The sequence below is a fragment of the Haliaeetus leucocephalus genome, unplaced genomic scaffold, assembly GCF_000737465.1.
Source record: "Haliaeetus leucocephalus isolate CR32 unplaced genomic scaffold, Haliaeetus_leucocephalus-4.0 Scaffold21, whole genome shotgun sequence".
In the NCBI taxonomy this organism is placed as follows: domain Eukaryota; kingdom Metazoa; phylum Chordata; class Aves; order Accipitriformes; family Accipitridae; genus Haliaeetus; species Haliaeetus leucocephalus.
This window is the reverse complement of record NW_010972457.1, coordinates 3044751-3070446: the sequence shown is the minus strand read 5'-3', so window position 1 is coordinate 3070446 and position 25696 is coordinate 3044751. Positions and strand designations below refer to the sequence as shown.

The window sequence follows — 25696 nt, the reverse complement described above, 5'->3', positions numbered from 1 at the left end:
AATGAATAAGCTGCATATGTTGTAGGGAGTTATGAAAGATGATAAAAAGGCCATCTCATCTATCAATCTTAAGCACAAGTATCCCAGCCTTTTGTGACAGCTCATAACATTCTGGCCACACTTCTTAGTTCCCATGTTGTGGGTTTATCTGCAGGCATTTCTGCAACCCCGTTATTACTTTAGTGGCTGAATAGCTCCCTTGCAAATTAGCTGGTAGATCAGATCTACTGAAGAGTCTCTGTTTCTATATGTGTTGGTGTATGACTGAGCATGCATAAAACACTTGATGGGCATGCACTGTGCTGCACACAGTATTCCTGAAACACATTCACTGAAGCGAATGAGCAGTTGACTGACCAAGCAATTTGTTCAATTATTTCTAAGAAACCTGCTCGTTACCGAAGAGCTGTAAGTTATGATAGTAAGGAGTACTACATGCGCCTGGCTTCTGGAAACCCTGCAGTCTTTCAGGATCCTATAGAAGAGAATACAGTGGGTGAAACAACTCAGCAGGAGCCAGAACATGGGGAGGACACTATTGCAAGAGTCAAAGGTTAGATCGTTTGTTCTGTCCTGAACTGTTTTCTTTAAATTTATCTGCCTTTATATCTTCTCATACATTTGCATTAAGATAAGCATAAGGATCTTGTAGGACTCTTGTTTGGTTTTCTTTCTTAGTATTGGATCAGTAATTTCAAAGTTCAATAGGTTTTGCGAAGTGAATTTTTTGCCAGGTTTTTATTTATCTATCTCTGTTCTTTTCCAGGCCTGGTCAAGCCTCCCCTGAAACGATCTCGCTCTGCTCCTGACGGAGGAGATGATGAGAACCAGGACCAATCACAGGATCAGATTGTTGAGGGGAGTTCGATTGATGAAGAGGAGAAGACTGACAATACAACTTTGCTTCGACTTCTTGAAGAAGGAGAGAAGGTACTGTGTACTTCAAACACGCTAAGCACTTATTGTGTTGGAATTTCTCCATTACATGTCACAAGCATGAATAAATGTCCTAGATGCCTTCCCTGATCTACAGGTGAATTTGCTTAATATTTTGTCAGCTTCTTCCTGGAAAGCAAATGTGTGCTCTGGTTCAAAGAGATCCTGAGCTGAAAACCCTGTACTGGAAACATTCTTTTTCTCTCCTTCTGTCTGCTAGGGAAAAAAGAACCCATCTTGAAATGAAAGCTATGAGCTGTCTTGTGCTTGGATTATTATCCTGTCAGCTTAATGAGTCCAGACAGAAAATATACCTTGAAAATATAAACACTGAACTTGGCGGACTGTCAATAATTAATTGTTTTCTTCATTAGAATGAAAAAACTTGATAACTAGTATTTTATCCCCAAGAACAGTGTTAACGACCACGCTGCATATTTGGTATTTCAGACTTTGTCTGTCTGAAGTATACCAGTAAGTACATTTGTGATCATAGTCGGGTGGGCTATGGGTTCTAAAATATGCTCAAGAAGCATGGTGTGAGTGGATAAGTTGGTAAATATATAAATCTATATCATACAGAGGAGGCTTTATTTAACTCCCCAATTGCTAAATGCAGGCATTGGGTATATCTCTGATTAAGGGGGAAAATAGCAGAATTTTTGCTGTATCTACAAGTGATAAGGCGGTGTCTGGGGCTTGTTCTAACAAAGCAACGGTCTGAGCCTGAACTTGTTAACCTGCTTTTGCTAAGCATCTGCATTTCATCACAGATTCAGCATATGTACCGCTGTGCTCGGGTTCAGGGCCTTGACACCAGTGAAGGGCTGCTTCTCTTTGGGAAAGAGCACTTCTATGTCATTGATGGATTTACCATGACAGCTACCAGAGAAATACGGGATATTGAGACACTGCCTCCAAAGTGAGTAGTTAATAGAGTTTCCTCAATCATTAATAGCTGAACAAGAAGTATTTAATGAGATTTTTTGAGGATTCAACTCCAAAATAATGTCAGATCCAGAAAGACTTCAGGAGAAGTTTCTTCTGTGCTCACAAATTGCTCAGTGTAGTATGGTATATTGTGAAAATCAGCTGTTTCTATAACTGGGCTCTCATATGAACTAAGACAATAATTCTTTTAATTTATCTTCTTTTTAATCACTTCTCTCTTGCCTGTTTATGCTCATTTACAGGATGCATGAGCCAATCATACCTAGGGGAGCAAGGCAAGGTCCAAGTCAACTCAAAAGAACATGCAGCATTTTTGCATATGAAGATATAAAGGAAGTACATAAAAGGAGATACCTTTTGCAGGTAACTTGTACGTTGTATTTGGATTGAGGGGCCAACTTTGGAATTTTTTGACGGTGTTGTCATTTTTTAAAAGTAAAATAAATACACAACTGATCAGTATTTGGAAAGTGAAGTTGTTCACAGTGTTGAAATTGAAGTGCTTAAGTTGGGCATCCTTGTTTGAACATTTGGCATACTGTGGTTTAGTTTATTGGGTGTATTAGTGAATTTTAATGTTTTGAAAATAAAATATCTGGCCCCACTAAGCAAAGTCTGCTTCACCATAATTTGGTGTCAGATGTACTAAAGTATGACTAAACTGGTCTGCACCTGACCTTCAGAGGTGACGAGCAAATGTGTTAGTGTTGACATGGGTTTGTCCTTTTTGTTTTCAGCCAATTGCAATTGAAGTTTTCTCAGGAGACGGACGGAACTATCTTCTAGCTTTCCAAAAAGGGGTTAGAAACAAAGTTTATCAAAGGTATTGTAAAATAAGTTAGAACATTAGTCTGAATATTTGCAAATACCTGTGTTGAGCTGTATTTGAGCCTATGGTGACCTAACAACCAGAAGCAGATTGCAAGAGTGATGGATGTTAGGCAGTTTATAACCTGATAGCAACTTAGTGCTGCATGAAAGAACCACTAGGAAGCGCTAATGCCCACATGCAAAACTTGTGGTATGCGTTCAGTGGGAAAAATTTTGTTGAAGATGTTGCGTAGCTGCTCAAAACAAAGTCTGTAACTGTACTCAATGCACTCTGTTTCTAAGGAGAAGACATATCAAGGACAGAAACACTGATCTTAATCTCCTTTTAACTGCTGATGCAGGTTTTTGGCTGTGGTGCCATCTCTAACTGACAGTTCGGAGTCGGTGTCTGGGCAGAGGCCAAACACGAGTGTAGAGCAAGGGTAGGTGATTCTGTTCCTCACAAGCTCTATAGCTCATCAATAGTTTCAAATAAATGATGCTTGCATTAAGGTCGGGGTTCACTGGAGAGTACTGCAACCTCAATTTAAAATTGGGCATTACCAAAATAAATAACTAGTGATGTTGTGCTCCAGTTATTTTAAATGTGCTAATATTGTTGGCAGCATTGGTATATCTTCTTACTAATTAATATGTGCTATCAGGATTAACATTATCGGTATACAGATACGTTCTGAAAGGAATTGGAATGCCAAAGCCATTAGATTTGTCCAAGTTGTTGAAGATATTTTCCTCATCAGCAGCCTGTTAGATACATTTGTACTTGCCCTGAATTGCATAATTAATGTGCATCATTTTAACTCTGTGTTTAGAAATAAAAAAAAAGGTACTGCTAAAGCAAAAAGGAACAAAGCCCTGTTTTTCTAATTCTGACAGTTTACAAGTTTTAAGATTAAAACTTTGGATTGTTTTGTGAAGATATAACCCAGATCTTACTGCTAAGTCAGAAAATGCACTTCCTTCTTCCCATTAGGTCTGGCTTGCTTAGCACATTAGTGGGAGAAAAATCTGTTACTCAAAGATGGGAAGTAAGTATGAAAATTTTGGTTGGGTTTTCTTTTTTTAATTAAATTCCACATTTTGTAGTGATATGTAATTAATCAGTGCATATATGTTGCATCCTCTTATTCAAACAGGTGGAATATAGTACTATAGAAAGTGTATCTCAGCATTTTAGTTTGTAGTATTTCATTATATCATCATCAAATAGGAAATGGTTCTACCATTGAAAATGCAAGGGGAGGGACTCTAGTAAACATAGAGTGAGCGTTGTAATATTGAAGTAAGTTTTGTATGTTTGGGGAGAGCTGAACGCTTTGACAGTCTGGCAGTGTAGACATCTGATTGTTGTAAAGTGAACACTTTACAGTGCTGTTATCTGTCTTCCTTAAGAGAGGAGAAATCAGTAACTTCCAGTACCTGATGCACTTAAACACTCTGGCGGGCAGATCCTATAATGATCTCATGCAGTACCCTGTCTTTCCCTGGATCCTCGCAGACTATGATTCGGAGGTAAATAAAATATCTTGTCAGCCTTGTCAGTGATCTTTTATATGCTGGAAGTTTTGCAAATATTACAGCTGGCTCATACTGCCTTAGTAAAACTGAGGCTTATCTTTATCGCCAGTTGTTTGCATTCATCTATTTTGTCATGTTTCTTCTACTTACCAGTGAGTAGGATATTAGAGATTCTTGGCTGTCCCATGTGGGCACGTCCTTCCCTGTGCTGTTTTTATGGATGTTACTGGACAGGTGAGGGCCAGGATACATAGCTTGTTCTAAGGCAGTTGCCTCTCTGTGTTGCAGCCGTTCCTGTAAGTCTTTGCATTAGCTTTCTACTGAATATCCTGAAGGCCATTATGCCCACAGAGAAAGCATGCTTGTCCAGAAGACTGTGGTAGGGGCTACTATGAAATCTGGCCCCACAGTCAAGAATTCACTTTTGAAAAAGATGAAACATTGTATTAATGCTTTTGTGGGCAGCTGTTGCTACCAGCCAGACCATAACATAAAATATTGTTAGTGTGCATGTCGAATATTCAAGAACAGAATTAGAGGGAACTGAGGAACAGGATGAGGAGAGCAGGGCAGAAATTATCCGGAGCCCAGATGTGACTTCAAATAAAAAACACTGACTTCTTAGATGGGACTGAAGGATTGTTTTAAGCATATCCAATATTGCATCAGCTGTGTGTATAGAAAGCAAAGATGACAGCCTTAGGAGGTATGTGGTATTAAATATGGTAATCGGCAGTGTTGAAAGGGTTTGTTTAGTCTTTGATTTTTTTTTTTTTAATAAAATTGGTGTCTGTTTTATTTTTAAAGGAACTGGATCTTACCAATCCCAAGACATTCAGAAACCTGGCCAAGCCCATGGGAGCTCAAACAGAAGACAGGTTAGCCCAGTACAAGAAGCGGTACAAAGATTGGGAAGATCCCAATGGTAAGTAATGATACCTCCTGCAGGAGGAGCGGGGGTATATGTGCCTGTCACATGATGGGAGGGAGTCATGGATTTTTATATTATAGGTCAAGAGGTCTGGATGTGGATATGCAGAACTCCACTGTGGTTTTTAGCGACTCTCCAACAAATGCTAAATTAGAGCAAAGGGGCATTGGTTTTCTTGCTGTGTTGTTTGTTTTAAATCCAAATGACAGCTTTTGTTTATATGTAAAAATAAAGACAAAACAGGTGCACATTCAGAACAGTTTAACATTGTCTAAAGGCTAGAATGGACAGGGACATGAGGCACACAACCAGCTGTCTCTACTAACACAGTTTGAGTGCTGCTGCAAGAAAATAAGTTGTACAAAGGAATGGGAATACTTCTGCATTAGCACTACTCTAGCTTTTTCATTTCTCATATTAAGTGCTTTTTTGCTAAGGAAACAGCATCTTCTTAGCTAAAGAAACCCACAGAATAAGATGCAAATAAGTTACGTATTCTTGAATTTAGAGCTTCCTTATATATTGAAAATAAAACTTGCGTGTTTGGCAAGGCAACTATTATATGATACGTTTCTTCTTGTGTGTTTTTATTGAAGACACAAGCCTGTTTAACTACTGCGGTGCTGTTCTGTATCAAACAACAGCAGGTGGCAAAGACATTCATTTCTAGAAATGAGTCAGTATGTTCTAAGTGTATTTATGCAGACTTTTTGCCAGGAAATTAAAGAAAGTAAAAGCTGTACAAAATCTGTAGCCAACAATTGTGAGACATATTTCTGCCCAAGCCTTTAATTCCACAGTAACCAATAAGACTAAAAGTAAAAAAACAAACAAACGAACAAACAAAAAAACCCCAACAAAACCAAAAGTTTCTTCAGCAGAAATCATCATAGCTGAGCTGCAACACTTCAGTTGGTTAAAATAAAAAATGACTAACCTTTCAGTACTGCTCTGCAGAAGGCCATTGAATTAGGGCTACTGGACTGCAGCCAAAACTCAAGTGGTGTCCGTGACAAAACATAAAGCTTTCAGATTCTTGAGAATGAAAATTACAAATTTGAATTTTAAATGTGTCCAAGGTCACCAAGTAATTAAAATGCAGCACTAATTAATTTTTTTTCAGTTAGTACTGATTCTGTCACCGAACTGCTTTATTTGTTCTATGTTTATGGTTTTTAATCTTCTGCAGGGGAAACCCCAGCTTATCACTATGGGACCCACTATTCATCAGCCATGATAGTGGCTTCCTATCTTGTCCGGATGGAGCCTTTTACTCAGATATTCTTACGGTTACAGGTAAAAATTACATCACCTCACTTTTTGTTTCTTGCCTGCTGCACATTTGAGACCTAAGTGACAAATACGATCAATTGGCTTTGTTTTCATCAAATATGGTAGAATAAATATTTTTAGCAGAGTTGTTATTGCCTGGGAGGTTTTTGATGTATCTTTGTAAAAGACATAATGGAATTCACTTTTTTTCTAGTAGTTTGAACATTTTTCTAAGTGTATGCAGAACAAAATATCAGCAGACAAAAACCAAAGCAACTTTTATTGTGAAAAATGCTTTGCTCATCATGCTTTATTTGTCTGTTGTTGAAAGGATCATATGCCAGTTGTTTAGTTCTGTGCTGGAGGTGTTGAAAGATTGTTATTTTAAACAAATATGTCTATCCAAAGAGCCATTTTAGTACTGAGTGTTAAAACATTTGCAGAGCCTGGAATTGTTTGCCAGTTTGATGGGTAATGGGGTTTGTAACATTACATGTCAAATATTTTCCCAGACAGAAGCCATTAGGCAAAAAGATTTGTGTTTCTCTGGAAGACACTTAACTTTGAAATAGGACTAGATGACTGTCTTCTTAAAATTCTGTATATCTGTATCTCAGTGCTTTATGTTTACTATTACTGTGTATCAAAAAGTAATGCAGCTGTTAAAATCCATTGTGTTAGAGAAAGAAACATGCTGTGCTCTGTAGTGTGCCTCTTTTAGGCAGAGGATATTCTGATTTGCCTTCTTGGCAAAATCTGCTGTGCTGAGAGATACTCTGATGCTGACATGCTTCTCACTGTGTCCCACAGGGTGGTCACTTTGACCTGGCTGACCGAATGTTTCACAGCGTACGGGAGGCTTGGTATTCAGCGTCTAAGCACAATATGGCAGATGTGAAGGAACTCATCCCGGAGTTCTTCTACCTCCCCGAGTTCCTGCTCAATTCCAACAATTTTGACCTAGGTAGGCAGGAGGAGCTTGATTGCAGTGGTACGGGTGCGAGAGCAGTGCCAGACAGTGCAGCATGAGAAAAGTGTTTCATAGTATGGGCAGAAAAAGATCTGTTTAACTGCATGAGAAAATGATAGATGACTTGCATGTTCTGATATGAAAGCATAAGCAGGACTAATTCTGGTATTTCCTGATACTCCATGTTTATTCAATATTATATTTGAAAGTCTGAATGATTCAGAACTCGTTGTTTCATTGAGAAGAGTGTGGCAGGAATTCTTATTTCTTCTGTGATGCGTCAGATTTACTTTTTTAGATTTATCAGACTTAAGATATTTTCTCAAGCAGTGAGTGTTCATTTTAAGCAGTTAATGCAAACTTTTTTCTTAGAATCACTGAACAAGACACTGAAATACCCAAAAAGGATTTTTGTTTGGAATAGTGTGGTTTAGTTGATTTTTGGTTTTTCACCAGTTCAAAACACACAGATAATCAGGTTTTACTTGGAGTTTCTCCGGTTTGCATTTTAATCCATGCAACTTGCTATTCCATGACAGTGTTCGCCATCTTTTTTTGCATATTTTTTTAAGCTTTGCAAAATCTGTTTGACAGTCTTCATTTTTAGGACTTCCTCTTAAAGTATTCCTAAAGGCTTTGTTGAAATGTTGCAGTTAGCTTTTGTGAGAGTGATTATTCAACAGGAGTCAAATTTCAGACCTATTGGCCATAGGAGATATATGTTCCTTAGTATGTCTGTCACTCTTAACAGTGGCATTAAGCTCTTATTTTCTGAGCTCTGTGCTGTGAATCTAATAGCAATAATAAAGGTTAGTCAGGTCATAGGTTTTAATGGCCTCAAATCCTTTATTCAAAATGTATTGTAAAAGATTGGAAGCACAACCTTACAAAAACAAAAGCAAAACCAAAAGAAGACCCTGCAAAACCTCTCCCAAGTGTATTTCAGAGTACAGCCATTACTGGAAAAATGTTGAGGTCTTGTCCACTTAGCTTTGTATCTGATAATTTTGAACTGCGACCATCAGAGTCCTAGAAATTCTCATTGAGCATTTGGAACAACAGTAGAAAAGGTTTTGTTATGAACAACTGTCAAACACCATGTGATATTTTTGATTGTGTTAATTTGTACGAATCGCGCTCCCCTTCCCCTCATATAAAGAGAGAAGATGATTCAAAGTCTGGTGATGCAAGCAATGTTTCTGTTGGAGCAATGTACTTAGTACTTGTGTACCCCTGTAAACTTGGAAATTTGTTGATGTTCCTCTGAGCTAATAGGAAGCATGGAACTGTCTCTTGGCAACAAACGACAAAACAAGAATATAATTTGGAAGTTGTAACAAATACATTTTTAGTAATGGTAACGTGCCACCATTTAATGTTCAGAGTGGGAAGGGGACTGTCTGGGATGCAGATGAATGTATGTGGCCGGACCATGCCCAGGCGAATCACCAATGTCCTTAGGTGTGAAGCTTGTGGGGGATAGCAGTTAGCTCTTCACTGTTATGAAATGAATATTTAGCCTGTACTTCTGTGATGTGTAGCCATTCTCATGGATAAAACAATAATTCCATTCCTTGATACAGAACGATACGGATAAGAAAATAAATCCTGGGATGAAATACTGTTCCACCAAGGCTTCTCAGTACAGTTTGCTGTTACACTGTCTTGTACTGGGATTTATTTTCTTCAGAATACACTCAGTTGACGTGCCATTGCTATATACATACTAAACAGATGCCAAATACAGGAAATTATGTCTTCTTTTAAATTGGGGCTAGCACATTTATTCCAGTGTTCCTCATAGAATAAGAACAAGGAAGTTGAAAAGAGATAAGGAAATGAACCTTGCTGTGCTGATTCCTCTGGGTGCAAAATGGAGCGCTGCTGTGGTAGCAGGGTTGTCTGCTTAAGTGCAAGCTATACTGATATAACAAGATTCTGGTTGTGCAGTGATTGTGGAAGGCTATTTTACTGGCTGTTGTTTTCATTAACTTTCATGCACTGCAGTGGGCCTTTCCCATGACAAGGAGAGAAAAGCAGAAATTTACTTAAATAGAAGCATAAAGGCAAAATAATCAGATTCCAAGAGCACTTGATGGGGAAACATAAAAGTTTTGAGTTCAGACTGTACATTATGAAGTTGTGAAGACTGAGGAGGAGTAATCTGATCAATGGCTCTAGCTAGAAGGGTAATGTTTGTTTTGAAACACTGTCATCATCTTCAAAAGTCCTAGCAAGGAATATCTGAATTCTTCGTCCTGCAAGCAATCTTACATGAACAACTGAGGCAGAATTTTTCATGTTTTATTGCCTGACTTTTAAAAATGACACCATACTTTAAAGAAAAGACTGATATGGCTTGCTTTATAAAGGAAAGGTGTTAGAATTTGATTTTTTTATATATTATAATTTTTTGTCACCATTGCTGTTGCAGTGCAGTTTCAGTGCTTGTCTCCAAATTTTTCTTTCTTTTTTTTTTTTTTAATAGGTTGCAAACAAAATGGCACTAAACTCGGCGATGTAATACTCCCCCCATGGGCAAAAGGAGATCCTCGTGAATTTATCAGGGTTCATCGGGAGGTAATTTGCATTTTAATAATGACAAAAGAAAACATCAGTTGGGACTTTGTACTGCATATTAATCTAAGCTCGGTCCATGCAGTCACCACTACTAGCCAGTCCATGAGTTCTGAGTTGATGGCTAATTGTTGCAAAGATCTGTAGAACCAGTGTTTCCTCCCCTTCCTTTTTGGCTAGGGAGTATGTTGAGGCAAGAGTTCCTTCAATGAAAAACTTTATCAAAACATAACAAGAATACGTCAAAGTATATTCTGCATTTTTCTTTGTGGCAGGTATAGCAGACTCAACTGATGACCAGTATCCGTAGTTTTAATGCATGCCCTTTGAATTTCAGGCTCTGGAATGTGACTTTGTGAGTGCACATCTGCATGAGTGGATTGACTTGATCTTTGGCTATAAACAGCAAGGTCCTGCTGCAGTAGAAGCTGTAAATGTCTTTCACCATCTCTTCTATGAGGGGCAAGTGGACATATATAACATCAATGATCCATTAAAAGAGACAGCTACCATAGGATTCATTAATAACTTTGGACAGATACCAAAGCAGGTATACCCTTTGTAGAATTCTTATTTGCCAGATGGTACTCAAATTGAAATGTGTTAATATAGAACAGGAAAGTCTTTTAGGAGTGAAAATTCCTGGGAGTGTTTTTCCATAAATACTCTTCCAGTGGTGTGAAATCCTTTACATTTCCATCATAAATGCAACGAAGGTCAACTTTGGGCTTTGCTTGTGAGATTAGAAGTGTCTTTTTTTCCCCTTTGCACCCTTAAAATAAAGGCAAAATAAATTATGGTTCAACTGTAAAAATCAGCATCAGAAAAAAATAATGTATGTTCCTGCTGCAAAGTCAGAGGGGGAGCAGTGAAAGTGCAACTTTAAAGTAATGCCTAGTGTTCAGGTATTTTAAGTTATCCTGTAATGAAATAATTTCTATAATAACTTATGCTTTCTCCTTTTTTTTACACCAGTCTCATGGCATTCTGCAGGGCTTGGGCACATGTTTTATTTGAAGAATCTGTTGAAAAAAACCTCAAAATTTAAATTAAGAAGATTGACTCTTGTGGGACAGCTATAGTTAAGGAGCTATATAGACACATTTTTGGTGCAGCTTTAAAGTTTGTGTTCTCTTTAAGAGATTACATTAAATTATTAAATGTAATATTAAATCTAAAGTTTTACTGTGTGGGGTTTTAGTTTTGCAAGGGGGTTGAGGGTTTCTCTCTCTCTCTCTCTCTCTCTCTCTGGCATTTCTTTAGGGTTTTTTTTGCTGTCCAGTGAAACTTTTAAATGTCATCGGTAAATTTTTCCAATCCTAGGTATATTAGAAACTACAGATACCTTCAGCAATTCACTAGGAACCTAACCCACATGTTAGGGACTCTAGACTACAGCAGCACATAATGTTTCTGGACAGTCAGAGGGTATTTCCTGTGGGGACCCACTAACAGCTATCTGTCTCTCATTGCTTGGAAGGAAGGCTAAGAACTGCTCATCTATCCTCTTGTTGCAAAAAGGGGTGGTTTAGACCACTTAAAGAATCACCTTCAAGGGTATTAGCAAAAATGATTTCATAGGAATTTATAAAAGTGCAACTTTACAGAATGTGATGGCAAGGTTCACTCTATTACTTAATACACAGATGAAACGTACAAAGGAAAATTAAGTTAGAATCAAACTAAAATTATGTATACAGAGACCGAAGACACAGTAGGGTAGAAGAGAAACATACAAAGGAAAATCAAGTGAGAATTGATTTCTCATGATTTGTACAGAGATCAGGAATGTAAAAAGGTCGGGGAGACCCTCCTGTTGAGTCACAAGTTTTGGAGAAGACCCCCTTGCTTTCTAAACTCCTGTTGGAGTCTAGGTGCAGCTGGATCAAGTCCTAGTCCCAGACTTGGTCAACAGTTTATATCTAAAGGGAATATGAGTATAATAGCAGCCTGAGATTCACAGTTGAATAAAGTTCATGACAGTAACCTGTGTATAGGTTTGATAAGCAATATTTGTAATATACTTGCTATAGAATATTCAGGTTAGTACACACAGACATGCAGAAAGACACTAAGAGATATACATAAGCAAGTAAAAGAGGTAAGCCTGTTAAAAAATTCCCCTCAAGTTCAGTAAAAATATTTACATCAAATGCTTCGGCATCTTTCTCAATGGGTGAAGGGTTGAGCCTCAAGGAGTGAAGAGTATCAGCCCAAGTCTTGTTGGTTTTCAGCGACAGACCTCTGATCTTTGCAAACTGAAGAGTTTGCGAGCTCTGAGAGGTGTCCCACTTGGACATGCTGGTTGCAGCCTGCTGCGGTCCAGGAGAGATCAAAGGGTCTCACTTAGTACCGTTGTTTATAGGTTTGGGAGATGACTGGCTTTAGTCATCAGCAAATTCTTGGGATTCCAGTTGCGGTGGTACTGTTTCGCATGAGTTACAATTCAGATAAGGAAGGCTCCAAGGCTGTTGGAGAATGACTTAAGATTCAGATAGGGGATGCTCCAAGGCTGTCAGGAGAGGACTGAGATATGTCCCAAGGTTGTCAGGAAATTACTAATTATCCCTACTCCCATCCCCAGCCTCCGCCAGGCAACAGGAGTCCTTGGTACAGTCAGTGCAGCTCCTTGTCTTAGCCATGCAAGAGTTCCTGGTATAGTCAAGGGACGCTTAACCACCCAACTCATTATGCTTATGCTGAGGCCTAGCAAGACTTCCCGAGTTCATAGATCAGCCCAGAGAGGGGGAAGAAATGCACCACCACATCTCTGTGGCTGCTTTTCTCCTTTTCCTTTCTTACGCTGTCTCAGTAATCTAAATATGTGGTGGCTGTGGGGTTTTCTCCTCTTAAGTAATAATCAATCACTGCGTTGTGATGATAATCAGACATGGCCCAGCTAAAGCCAGATGAACAGATAAAGACTGGGGCTGAGAGCAGGGAAATGGAAGAGCATTGCAGCTGAGTCCAAGGATCTCCCTGAATCTTCAAATGCCTGTTAGGCATGTTTAGGCATAGGTACAAACCTATGATGATCTCATCATCTCTACCAGAAATTGCATGATGCTTTGCTAGAGCAAATAAGCAGACAGCAATAAACTTGGGGAAATCAAAACTCCTTCCTTAAGTCATTTTTGATGGTGAATGCTCTTGCAGCACATTTCTGTGAATTGTAGTTTTGCTATGACCCTCTGTGACTTTCCACAGGGGATCTAGGGCAGGCTATCTCAGTGATGTGGCTGCTGTGCGCTTTTTCACTCCTTTGCTGCACGGATGTGTAACATGAGGACTACATCTTCTTTATTCCATCTCTTCCACCACTGTTTCCCATTTTAAAAAGTTGTGCTGCAGAACATTCCAGAACTGGTACTGCATTTGGAAGAGGGCTCTTGCAAACTGCAAGGGTCCTGAGAAGCCACAGCCTGGGGGGGCAGAGCAGAATGAACAAGCAAGAGAAACAGTCGCTCAAAGGAGAAAAGAAGGGGTGGGTTTCTTGCTGGAACTGGCATTTTTTGAGATCAGTTGTCCATGTGGACACTGTATGATGTGCCTTCTCTCTCTATCTTCTCACAGTGCAGCCAGACGGGAGGCATGCTGTAGTTCAGGGAGAGCTGTGGTACCTAGGCCTGTTGTTACCCTTTGTACCCAGAGCGTAGATGTGAGCTGTAGAAATGTGTGTGCATGCTCATAGCTCAGCTACCTCAGGCTTATGCATGTTCCCTCTGTTATGGATAGGCCAACAGGTAACACATCTCAAAGGGCTGTAAGGAAAAAATAACTTTCGGCCTTGGAATTTCAGTTCTCCTTTCAGTGCTGTAATAGCCTCTCTGTGAAAGAGTAATTGAAATCTTACAAAATAGCACTCAATGTTTATATTTGTCATTTACATATTATAATACATAGCATCTACCATCCAAGATGATGTTTATTATGAATTTATCATGTGACAAAGCTAGTGTGTATCATTGATGATCATGGCTTATTAGAAGCAATGATCAGTTTGTTTAACACTGAGATACCAGGAAAGGTCACTGAAGCAGTAAAATGGAAATTCAGTCACTCATAATGAAAATCTAGGCAGAAGATGATCAGGTGTTAAGATGTGTTTCTTGTGCATGATTATCATATGCGATCCAATTACATGCCCACCTATGCTGTTACTCTGTTCTTTGGTAGCCTGGCCACCTCCAATTTTTGCTTGCTTCACTTCAACTGCTTTTGCAGCTGGAGGTAGCTTTAAAAATACTTTGCTCATTATGTCCTTGTTGGATTTTGTATTATTTGTTGAAGTCTTACTGAAATGGTTGCCATAACTTATTAGTGAATACTGAGAACAGTTAAGTAACGTTTTCTGACCTGCAGAACTTTTAGAAGGTAAATTGCACATACTGATGATCTTTTTAAGCTTTTGTTCTTGTAAACCTGTAATTTTTGATGATAATTAATTTCTTGATGAATTTCAGCTCTTTAAAAAACCACACCCACCAAAGCGTGTTAGAAGCCGACTGAATGGGGAGGCTGTGGGAACCTCTGTGCCCCCTGGTTCCACAAGTGACAAGATTTTTTTCCATCATTTGGACAACCTGCGGCCATCTCTTGCCCCAGTGAAAGGTAAACTGCAAAACTGTGGTAATTATTCCTGTTTCTTTGCCAGAGCATTCAGAGTTTCAGCAAGATCGTCCTTCTCCATGTTTTGCTTAGTTCTAATGTTACTAATGGGTGTACTTCTGTGAGAAAAACAAATTTTAAATATCCTAATGCTGTAGAGATTACAGCATTATGTTCTTAGCTACCTTAAAGTATGCTTGGGAAGCACCAAATCTGTGCCAGTTTAACATAACTTTTTTAAAATAGGGGGATAAAATTGGGCCCAAGCACCTCTTTAAAGTTTTATTTAATAAACAGTATTCAGGGTACATTGCTTCTGGGCCTGCAATAGCCTCAATTTTTGTGGTTTTTGTAGCAGAAGGATTCTTTATCACAGTGCCAAGAAATACTGAGAAATGTTGGCAGGATGGGTGGTGTTGGTAGCTGTGCTGAGATGAAAAAAGGTGAGGTTTGACTTCATATTTGACATTGGACTGAACAAAAAGTTAATTGTCTGTGAGGCAGGCAAATGCTATACAGTGATTTCTTAACTAGTTGATTAAATGAATCTGTGCCTGCCTGCTGTAAAGAGAGAAGGATGTACTAATACACAGGACATAGCAGGGCTGCACTCTAAGACAGGAAATTAGAAAGCACTAATCTGTATTTGTAAAGCTTGGGGGAAAACAGGTGGGACACCACAGGCTGTAGTCAGGAATGTAGCCTCTGGGAACGCTTAGCCAAGATGTTGGAATCTGTACCAAAAACTTATTTTTACTTGTGCCAGAAGTGGTGTACAACCACTTTTAATGACCACAGCCATCTTGTCTGAAGAACACCTTGTACAGCATCACAGGTAGGATCAGAGCTATCTGTGATCCTCAGAGTGTTCTCACCACTACTGATGGTGCTTAGCACTGCATTTGTTAGGAATGTAGCAAAAGTTGCCATCGTTGCAGTTGAAACAAAGATTTGTATAACATAGCCAATACAGATATCCTGCTTTTGCAGAGCATCAGGTATTTAATGGGATGAGATAGTATTTGTCTGTGCTAGCAGTAAAAGGTAACCCCATCTTCTTTTTTTAGAGCTCAAGGAGCCTGTGGGACAGATCGTGTGTACTGATAAAGGCATTCTGGCAGTAGAACAGAATAAGGTTCTCATCCCACCTACATGGAATAAAACTTTTGCCTGGGGCTACGCAGACCTCAGCTGTAGACTGGGTACCTATGAGTCAGACAAGGTTTGTAATCTGAGATTTGTTTCAGTGCTGAATGTACCAAAAGCAATTAGTATTCAGTAGTGAAAAAATCTAACAATGGAGATTTATTTCACATGTGAATGAAATAAGCTTGTACTGCGTATGTTTTATTGCTCCCTATCTGGTGGGCTTCATCAGAATGCTGGCAGAATGACATAAACCAATTACTAATAATTTTTTAACAGGTCTGCAAAACATGAATGAATTAAATCTGTGCAGTTAAAGCTCATCTCGTTCTCTTGGGAGGCGTCTTATGGCAGAGGCTGGAATTGCTTCTGTTTGAGGAAAAACTGCATAAGGGGGTAGCAGCAGTATCTTAGTTACTTTAATGGTCCCGTGTGCAGGGTAGCACTCAGGTTTTTATTTTTAACCTACCAAACACTAATCCTTCAAGTAATTCTTCTTTGTTTTCTTTATTTTTAGGCAGTAATTGTTTATGAATGTTTGTCAGAATGGGGTCAGATACTGTGTGCCATTTGCCCCAACCCCAAACTAGTTATCACTGGAGGAACAAGCACAGCGGTGTGTGTGTGGGAAATGGGCATTTCCAAAGAAAAAGCTAAAGCCCTTACACTGAAACAGGTAAAATACAATAAAGATGCCTTTTGCATAAATTATGTTTCAAGATCAAAGGAATTATGAAAGGGGTTTTGCTCACATAGTAAGCTTTGAAACCATGAGTCCAGCAGACCTTTGGAGAACTGAGTTGTCAAGGTACTGATCTGCATTGAAAGTGGGCAAAATACATCTTTAAAATTGCATCGTTTTTAAGGATAGTTGATTACCAGGAGTTTTTTGGAGAGATGGGGAATTTGGTGGCGATGTTAACAAAATTATTCAGGTATGTTTTGTAAAATCATCTGCTTTATTGTAGTGTTGTATGTAAACAGACTCCTGTTCCAGGGGTTAGGTGAAGCCTAAAATGTAAAAGCAGGGTCTAATACAAGCAGATGTTTGTAATTTTTGCCTCCTTGCAATTGACTTTGCCTTTTTGGTTGCAGCTCTTTCTTGTCTCTTATCTTTTCTCAAACATCAACAGAAGTTTATATAGAAGCCATTTTATATTTACAAAGAATTTGTTTTCAGAATGTAATTTCAGGTGCAGCCTGGAACACACACTGACCCTATAAATAGGCTACTGATACAGATGGAGGATGCAGAATGGGTTGGAAATTCATTTTGGGGTTGTTTTTTTCAGTAGAAGGCTATATAACATTAGACCCTTGAAATATGGTTTTGTGAGAGTACTTTTTAAATGGAAAAAATATTGCTCCTATCATTTTCAATTATGAAAATAGTTGCCAACTGGAAACTTGTAAGTCAGTTGGATCTTCTGATAGGATATTCATGTTTACAATATCTGAATCTTTTCAGATAAGTGGGTTTAATATAGTAATTTTTGTGCTCTCTCCTGATAGCAGCTTGTTCCTTCTGACTTTTGTTTTGCAGGCATTACTGGGTCATACTGACACTGTCACATGCTTAACAGCATCACTAGCTTATCACATAATTGTGAGTGGATCACGGGATCGCACCTGCATCATCTGGGATTTGAATAAACTCTCTTTTCTAACACAGCTTCGAGGTCACAGGGCTCCAGTTTCAGCACTCTGTATAAATGAATTAACGGTAAGAACCAAATACTGTTCACCAGTGTGCAGTGGGAACAGTAGCAAGAGTCAGAAATCATTAAACTGAAGAAAAACAAACTAGGCTCTTCTGTTAGTTTGGCAAAACTTGTATAACTCATCTGAAAATGACTAAGCTGGTTTAGGGCATAATTTGCATCTTTTGTCCAGAGACGCATGTGGGTTTATTCCATGCAGAGCAGCTTGAGCTCAGAAAGGTTCATTAACAGTGCTGGCAGCAGTATAGCTAGTGTGGTGTTCAAAGTGGGTTGTCAAACCTACCATAGGAGCTAACAAAAGATTTGGTATGTGACCTTGGTTGACTTCTGTTCTTTTACGCTTATTTTAAAGGAAGCAGAAGATAACCTTGCATGAAGCTGCAGTGACAATTGTAGTGGAAACAGACAAATCCTAAAAGCTTGTCTTCCTGGTGGTCCTATAAGTTACAGGTTGCCATTTATCCAGCTCCCATGCATGTCAAAGAATTTGCCTGAGTTGAAACTTTATGTAGCTGGTCCATCAGGGCTGGGTGGACCATGCTGCAACTGGAGCAAATGTAGTGGTTGAAATCAAGACAAAATGGGGCTGTAATGCAAGGAGGGGATAGCAAGAGGCACAGTTTAGTAGCTGCTAGTAGTCTGATGGTTGTAGTGTTGCCAGTGTTCTAGACTGCAGCTCCCGTTTCCCCTCTGCACTAGTTTGAACCATCTCTCGCTCTTTTCCTAATAAGGAAGCAAATGAAATTTAAGGTGATACATGTTTGTGAAAAAGACTGGAGTCAACACGAGCGGAGTCTTTGAAAACTGAAGGGAAAGTACTGAAAATACGCTGTTGGATTGTTATGCTGTGAAAACTAGAGGAATTGGTCTACTCATTGTATGCTGTAAATACAACAAATAGGTTTCTATTAAGTCTAGTTTTCTATGTACAATTTTAAAAAAGTGCATATCGTCCTAAAGATTTGTTAGGTGGCCAAACTCAGCTTGAATAGAACATCCTGAAAAGTGCCAGCCTTGATGGCTGAACTTGGCTTAAAAATGAGCCTGGTTTATATTTTTGCTGAAGAAAACCTGAGACTTTTATTGAAATATGAAGGTGCTATTTGTCTTCGCAGGGGGATATTGTATCATGTGCTGGCACTTACATCCATGTATGGAGCATTAATGGCAGCCCTACCGCAAGCGTAAACACTTTCACTGGCCGAAGCCAGCAAATAATGTGTTGCTTTGTGTCAGAGATGAATGAGTGGGATACCCAGAATGTCATAGTAACGGGACATTCAGATGGAGTTGTCCGGGTGAGTACCAGGAGTCACTGCTTGGAAAAATAAGTTTACACCTTAGTAGTAGTAGTAGTTACAGAAGTCATGTTTATCCAACACAGTGTCTTGGCCGGTACCAAAAGCAGTCCTGCTATACTTGGTTGCTCTACCTGAACAATTAGTGTTGCAGGAAGGAAGGAGTCCAGGTTGAGTAGACAATGCAGACTGTTTTTGGTGCTGGAACCAGCTGTGCCATTTCTGCACAGGGTGGTGCACTGTATCCTGTCCACAAGTTAGATGGACATTGAAGATTCATGGAAAACTCTTTGTGAGCTGACATTCCTATGCAGTCTTTCAGTTTTCTTTCTCCTTTTTGATGCACCTGTTGTGATGTGGTAACTAGCAATAATCAGCAGCATACATTTTCCTTCCTGCTCTATTTTGGTCACTTTTTGGTCGCTAGAGATTGTAGTTTTTGATCACCATTTTTGTTCTACACACCTTGAGACAATTCATTTTGCTGCCTAGAAAGAAAAGAGGAACTTAGTGGCATCTCTGATCACTGCAAGTCTAACCTGATTTTCAGTACTTTGCTGTGTGGAGTCCTGGGTCTGCCTTAAGCAGAGTCTGCTGGTCAGGTTGCTATGTGGAGTGGATTTTTTTATTTGAACAGCTAAGGTGTTAAATAACAGCACAAGACTTGTTCGCTTGTGATTCAGGCATGAACACAGATGTGCTCTTATAGTATCTAGCCCCCAAAAACAGGGCTTAGTATGGAGATGTAACCTACCTCTCGTGCTACCAGTGCAAACGCACAGTTCTAATAAGCCATCTTAACTCTAGAAGTAGCTCAGAAGAAAGCTAAAAGTTCAGTACGTGCACTTTGCTTATCCCCTGTCCCTTCAGTTCTGGCGGATGGAGTTCTTGCAAGTACCAGAAACACCAGCTCCAGAGCCTGTGGAGATGCTGGAAATGCAAGAGGATTGTCAAGAAGCACAAATAGGTATGTCTCCTGACAAGTGTTTTGTATTTGCCTTTTATGTGATCTTTACTACATGTAGGTTAAAATCCTATGGTTATACAGTGCAGAATGGACGATGGAGACTTTGTCTCAAAAGACAGTAGACATCCAGTGGGCATAATAAATAGAGTATCTGAGTTCTTTGCTCACCACCTTGCTTATGGTAGTTTCATACTGCTGTGAGTAAGAAAAAGTCATGGCCATTATAGCTTTTTTTTTTTTTTTCTGTGAAGACTGAACTTTTCTGTGTGTGGTTGTTTCTGCTATCGGTGAACACAAATGTTATAACAGAAGAATTAAATCTACTGATGGAACAGCATGCTGTTTAGATAGGCAATGCTGTACATATCATTTTCCCTGGTCAGAAGATTTTGTTCCGTGCTTGATGGGTATTTCTTTTAGCCATCTCATCTTCCTCTTGCCCTCTTCATATTGAAGATATGATCTGGATTTGGATCTGGATTGCATGAGACTCATTAGTAATTATTATATAAATACAGCTCTTTTTTTTCGGTGTCACTAGGAACATAAATATCTTCGGCAGTTGCTTTTTTGTATTAACAAAACCTGTTATTAGCAAATCTGCATTGTGTTTCTCAGTCAGCCGGAGTTTCAGCATAGCTGACTGTGCTTACTTGTGTAAGTTTTGCTGAAAGGCAGCAAGATTTGGTTTTGCTAACTTGAGCATTTTTGAAAATTTTACTCATGTCTATCCTAGCCTACCCCAGATGGACTATCATAGGAAATAGCTTCAGCTAAGGAGTGCTGTTTTCTGACAGGCCAGTGCAAAAAAGATGAATAGTGTGATTCCTGGCAGGAGCTGAATGTTTGCAAAGCTTTGAGATGCCTGCATGCAGTTCCCCTCTAGTCATGCTGTGGTGGTACCTATTGGGTTGTAGGTAGTGCAACAGCAGAACAGGGAAAAAGCTCAGGTTATAAGCAGCCTTGCTAACAATGTCTTCTCTCCTGTTGGGTGAATCCAGGGCAGGAAGCCCACGAAGAGGACAGCAGTGAATCCGAGGCAGATGATCCATGCATAGGCCAGGACACGAAACTGCAGGAGAGCCAGAGTCAACCAAGCAGCACCAGCCACAGGCCTAGGTCATCATCAAACAGAGCAGCAGCAGCATGGTCAGCAGACAGCGGCTCTGATGACTCCAGGCGTTGGTCAGACCAGCTCAGCTTGGATGAGAAAGATGGCTTTATCTTTGTGAATTATTCTGAGGGACAAGCAAAAATGCATCCCCATGCTCAGGTTAACCACCCGCACCCTAGCTATGCTGAAGCACGGCACTACAGCAAGCTTAAACCAGGTAAAAGAAATTGGGCACACTTCCTCTGTCAGATAAATGTGCTGTCAGCACTGACTCATAAGGCAGCCTCTCTCTGTCTGTGCAGCTTTGAGCAGGGTTGGCTGATAAATTCCAAAATGGTCAGCAAAGAGAAAAATTTGTGTGCAAACATTGCATGTTGTTCAAGCTTTTCCTGAGAAGCTGTGGTCAATTTACCCTGGCCAGCAGCTAACCCGCTGACTCGCCATCACCACCACAACCCCCTGCAGCAGGATGGTGGAGAGAATAGAAGGAACAAAAGCAAGGGAACTCACGAGTCAAGATAAGGATAGTCTAATAAGGGAAGGAAAGAGGAAGACAAAACAAGTGATGCAAGGGCAGTCACTCACCACCTCCCATAAGCAGAATGATGACCAGCCAGTCTCTGAGCAAATGGCTGCCTTCCCGCAAAACCCTTCCTCTCAGTTTTATTGCTGAGCACGGTGTTACATGGTGTGGAATAACTCTTCAGTCAGTTTGAGTCAGCTGTCCAGCTTGTGTCCCCTCCCAACTTACTGCACACCTCCAAACTCCTGATGGGGTTTGGGGTGCAAAGCAGAGTGGGGAAAAAGAGAAAACATTGACGCTCTGCAAGTACTGCTGAACAACAGCCAAAACACTGGTATGTCATCAAAACTGTTTTAGTCACATACCCAAAATGAGCATTTATGAAGAAAATTAATGACAGTTGGAAATCTGAGTCTTGACTTTAAAAATAAAATTAAATAATTAAAATAAAAATAAAAAAAATGAAGCTATCCCAGCCCTGTCAGGCTTTTGTACAGGGCTTCCCTGTGTATGTCACCATTCTCTGCAGCTCCCACTTACAGTGGGACTTACAGAAATTGGAGGCTCTGTGCCTTGTTTTGTATCCTCTCCTTTCTTACGTGCATTGGGGAGTAGTTGAAAAATGTGTTTTTCCTGAGTGAAACTTGAGTCATAGAAAGTTATCTTGGGTGGGGAGATTTTTTTCTTTCTGCAAAGTCACACATACAGATATGTTGGGCGAGAAGGGAACAAAAATGAGAATGAGCAAATTTGCTTTTTCCCCTCCTATTTCCCACTCATTTCTAGGATACAGATGGGAGCGTCAGTTGGTGTTTAGAAGCAAACTAACTATGCACACAGCATTTGATCGCAAAGACAACGCACATCCAGCAGAAATCACTGCACTCGGCATCTCTAAGTGAGTAGCTTGCAAGCGATTGCTTAAAACATTTTTTTACAATGTTGTCAGTAGGAAGTGGTACAAACCAGCTATTGTTCTTTGCATAATGCTGTTTGTGGTCCTTCTGTGTAGGGCAGCCTTGTTCAAGGACTGAGTTTAAAAAAAATCATAAAATAAGTAGACTCACTCAGCTGCACTATGTTACATAGAGTGTTGTTACAGCTCCATTTCTCAGTCAGACCAGGCTAATTTGCGCATTAGTTACTATGCCAGTAGTTTAACGTATTACGTATTCTGACATGTAAAATTGGTCATCAATGTCTGCACGTTACCGTGCCAGAGTTGTTGCGGGAATGCTTTTGCTTTTTTCTTGCAGGGATCACAGCAGAATTCTTATTGGGGATGGTCGAGGCAGAGTATTCAGCTGGTCCGTAAGTGATCAGCCTGGCCGATCTGCAGCTGATCACTGGGTGAAGGACGAGGGGGGAGACAGCTGTTCGGGCTGTGCAGTCCGTTTTTCACTCACTGAGAGGCGTCACCATTGCAGGAACTGTGGACAGCTGTTCTGCCAGAAGTAAGTCAGCCAACAGTCTCTTTTGGGCTCTTCCATACAGAATTTTAAGCTGTGTAAAGCTGTTGCATACCGCAGAACTCTGCTGAAAGACTGAGCTTTTCTTTACCAAAACAGAACTGATGAAGAAAAAGCATCAAAAGTCTCAAAACTTCCAGGGAAGAATTAGAAAAGACAGACCAGCCCCTTTATAAAATCAGTTAGCAAGACAGGTATCAGGAGGGAATGAAATCTGCTTGCAGCTTTGAAAACCTCCCTGTCGCCCATCTGGGAAAAACTCTAGACAAATGAACTTAGCAAAGAAATTAAAAAAAAAAAGGCAAAAAAACCCCAAACAAATGAAAAAAAACCAACAAAAAAACCCCCACCAAACTTCTTTTGCAGCAACTAGTTGTTCTTGTCAGTCTACTAGTAGCTATACTTTGAGTCTAAACTGGTGACAATAGCTTTTTTTAAGTTACCTCTCGCACAGAGTCATTGCACTGATTCTGTATTGATCATGCAAGTTAAATTCTGCTTCTGCCACACTGCATTTTATTTCTTTGTCAAGATAAGTTTGGACAGTTTTCTGGTATTTGAAGTCATGATGATAATTTCCACACCTGGATAGAAAATAGCCAGATTGGGAGAAGACCTGTGTTCACAGTGATGTTTGTTTTCCTCTACAGGTGCAGTAGGTTTCAGTCTGAAATCAAGCGTCTGAAGATTTCGTCACCAGTCAGAGTCTGCCAGAACTGCTTCTACAACCTGCAGCATGAGCGAGGTTCAGAGGAGGGGCCCAGAAATTGATGGGGTTCTGGCAAATGGAGACCCCATCCAGCCCCACCGTCACTCCAAGAACTAGTGAGAGTATCACGCAGTGATTGGAAGGGATTAGAATATTGTCTGTTTACACTTAAGTTTATACTGAGTTTTAAGCACTAAAAGTAAAAAGGGATCATTGAATTGGTTTGCGTTGACAGAAGGTAAATGAGGCTAACAGCATAATTAAGTGAAGAGCAAAGCCCAGGAAGACGTGATTAATAACCACAAATCCAATAGAACTGTCAACCCCTAAACCTATGTTGATGTGGCTATCAAGAAAGTCCTCACTTATCCTAAACACCCATTCTTGTCTTGTTTTTGTAGATCTAGTCATCTTTATCTGGGGGAGGGGGAGGGGAAGGCTTTTTAGAAGATAGTTGTAAATCTGCCTTCTTCGCAAGCAACTGTGTATATTGTAAATAGGTGTAACGGCCTTTTTATCTAAATATGAACTTAACTGCCTGTTACATGGGACTTCAGATTAACCACTATACTTTGTGTGGCATCTTTATCTCATCTATCAATTTAAATATGAATGTTTAAAAAAAAAAAAAAAACCAAAAAAAAAAACCAGAAAACTCGAAGGCATTATGCGTATTTCTGTTAAAAATCCAGTCTGTGCATGTTTGTTCTTTCAGTTGCCCACAGTATCTTAATTTAAGTAAGGCTATTCATAGAATTACATGGATTTTTTCAAAAGAAAACATTTTTGAGAATAGGACTTGGAGTATTTTATTCTAGCTGTAAGATAACCAGGAACTAAATTGTACACTTGTGTTGCATTTTATACCAAACTATTTACCACCTCAGTGTTGTTCATATTTAATAAGGCCTCTTTTATACATGTCAGAGCTACAGTTTTGTTAATTACTTAATGTTCATTAGCAGCTGATTCATGCAGTGCAAGAACCAGCTTTTACCTTCTTTAGTCAATAGCAATTGGCTTGCATATAGGTACAGAATGAATTCCTTGTGCATAGAATTTAACCGCTGTTGTCCTGTAGCTTGTTTGCAAAAAAACTTTTGGAACAATAGGCATTGCTCTAAAACAGGGTGATATTAGTCATGTCAGAAATGCTTCTAAGAGCTATCTTTGTGTTTCAGCACATGGCATCAACTTGAGGACAGCAGTAGATTTCCATTATGGTTTTTAAGTTCCAATATGAATTTAATTGCAGTATTTTTTTACTACTCTGTCATTTATTTTGCACTACATGTGGAATGAAGTAGAGACACTGGGATTGGAACATGTGCATCGGATAGGCCCATGGACTTAATTTCTGAATGAGGTCTTGCCAGTGGGTTTGGGGGGGGGGGGCGGGGGCAGGGTTGGGGTTGGGTTTGGTTTGGTTTTGTTTTTTAAGGTATGTGTATATATTTTGTAAATGGGTGACAAACTGATCTAGATCTAGGTATATTCACAATGGATTCTTTTAAATAGCGGTAAGGATATGACCCAAACCAACAGAAGACAAGTGGTCCCGCTTTTGCTTTGCTAGTACTTCTGTAAGTGTCTTCACTCGAGACGATGAGATTATCCTTCACTTAGAATGATTTGGGCAGACTCTGGCCCTGGGACAGCAGATGGTTAAAACTGGCACTGTCATCGGAATTGCACCATCAAAAATGTCAGAGCCTCTGTGGTGGTGTGAGCTTCTTCCAGAAGGTCTTTGGCACTGTGAGGGCACACCTGTCTTCTCTTGATTTGAGCTTCTAGCAGTGAATAATTTGTTAATACTGACCACTTACTATTTACCCTAGTATCACATGTTTATGCACTGAAGGTTAAATATGTATTTTGATACATGTTTGTTTATTATATATGTGCTGGTCTGTAAAATGAGATATATTCCTGTTTTGGTATGTATACTAGGTTCCCAAATGAACAGAAAGGCTTTTCTAGAGCCCTTGCACACTGTTGAGTAAATGCAGGTTTGTTGAGATTAGCTGACCCAAATTTGGATCCAAAGAGTGATGATAAAATAGCCGTGCTGCATGGCTACCCTGACAGATTTGTCCCTAAAAACAAGAAGAGGTCCTCAGTAAGCATGTGCGGAGCACTGGAATTTCTGTGTTCA

The 25696-nt window shown here is 39.7% G+C and overlaps 1 protein-coding gene across 9 annotated transcripts in view; it reads left to right on the top strand.

Annotated features, from left to right (window-relative positions):
- WDFY3 (WD repeat and FYVE domain containing 3) overlaps window positions 1–24928 on the top strand; it is a 183248-nt gene extending 158320 nt beyond the window's left edge. For 8 of the 9 annotated variants that reach the window (XM_010576249.1, XM_010576232.1, XM_010576259.1 and 5 more), the window contains 23 exons: window positions 385–553; window positions 767–930; window positions 1710–1858; window positions 2130–2250; window positions 2625–2710; window positions 3060–3140; window positions 3692–3746; window positions 4111–4230; window positions 5044–5161; window positions 6357–6463; window positions 7250–7403; window positions 9898–9989; window positions 10324–10536; window positions 14450–14597; window positions 15662–15816; window positions 16258–16416; window positions 17284–17463; window positions 18577–18759; window positions 19630–19726; window positions 20728–21057; window positions 22150–22261; window positions 22620–22817; window positions 23483–24928. In XM_010576249.1, coding sequence (XP_010574551.1) covers window positions 385–553; window positions 767–930; window positions 1710–1858; window positions 2130–2250; window positions 2625–2710; window positions 3060–3140; window positions 3692–3746; window positions 4111–4230; window positions 5044–5161; window positions 6357–6463; window positions 7250–7403; window positions 9898–9989; window positions 10324–10536; window positions 14450–14597; window positions 15662–15816; window positions 16258–16416; window positions 17284–17463; window positions 18577–18759; window positions 19630–19726; window positions 20728–21057; window positions 22150–22261; window positions 22620–22817; window positions 23483–23603 — 3312 coding nt within the window. In that variant the 3' untranslated portion in view covers window positions 23604–24928. The remainder of the gene's footprint in view (window positions 1–384; window positions 554–766; window positions 931–1709; window positions 1859–2129; window positions 2251–2624; window positions 2711–3059; window positions 3141–3691; window positions 3747–4110; window positions 4231–5043; window positions 5162–6356; window positions 6464–7249; window positions 7404–9897; window positions 9990–10323; window positions 10537–14449; window positions 14598–15661; window positions 15817–16257; window positions 16417–17283; window positions 17464–18576; window positions 18760–19629; window positions 19727–20727; window positions 21058–22149; window positions 22262–22619; window positions 22818–23482) is intronic. The other variant, XM_010576267.1, reaches the window with a different exon arrangement.
- Window positions 24929–25696: the final 768 nt, after the last annotated feature.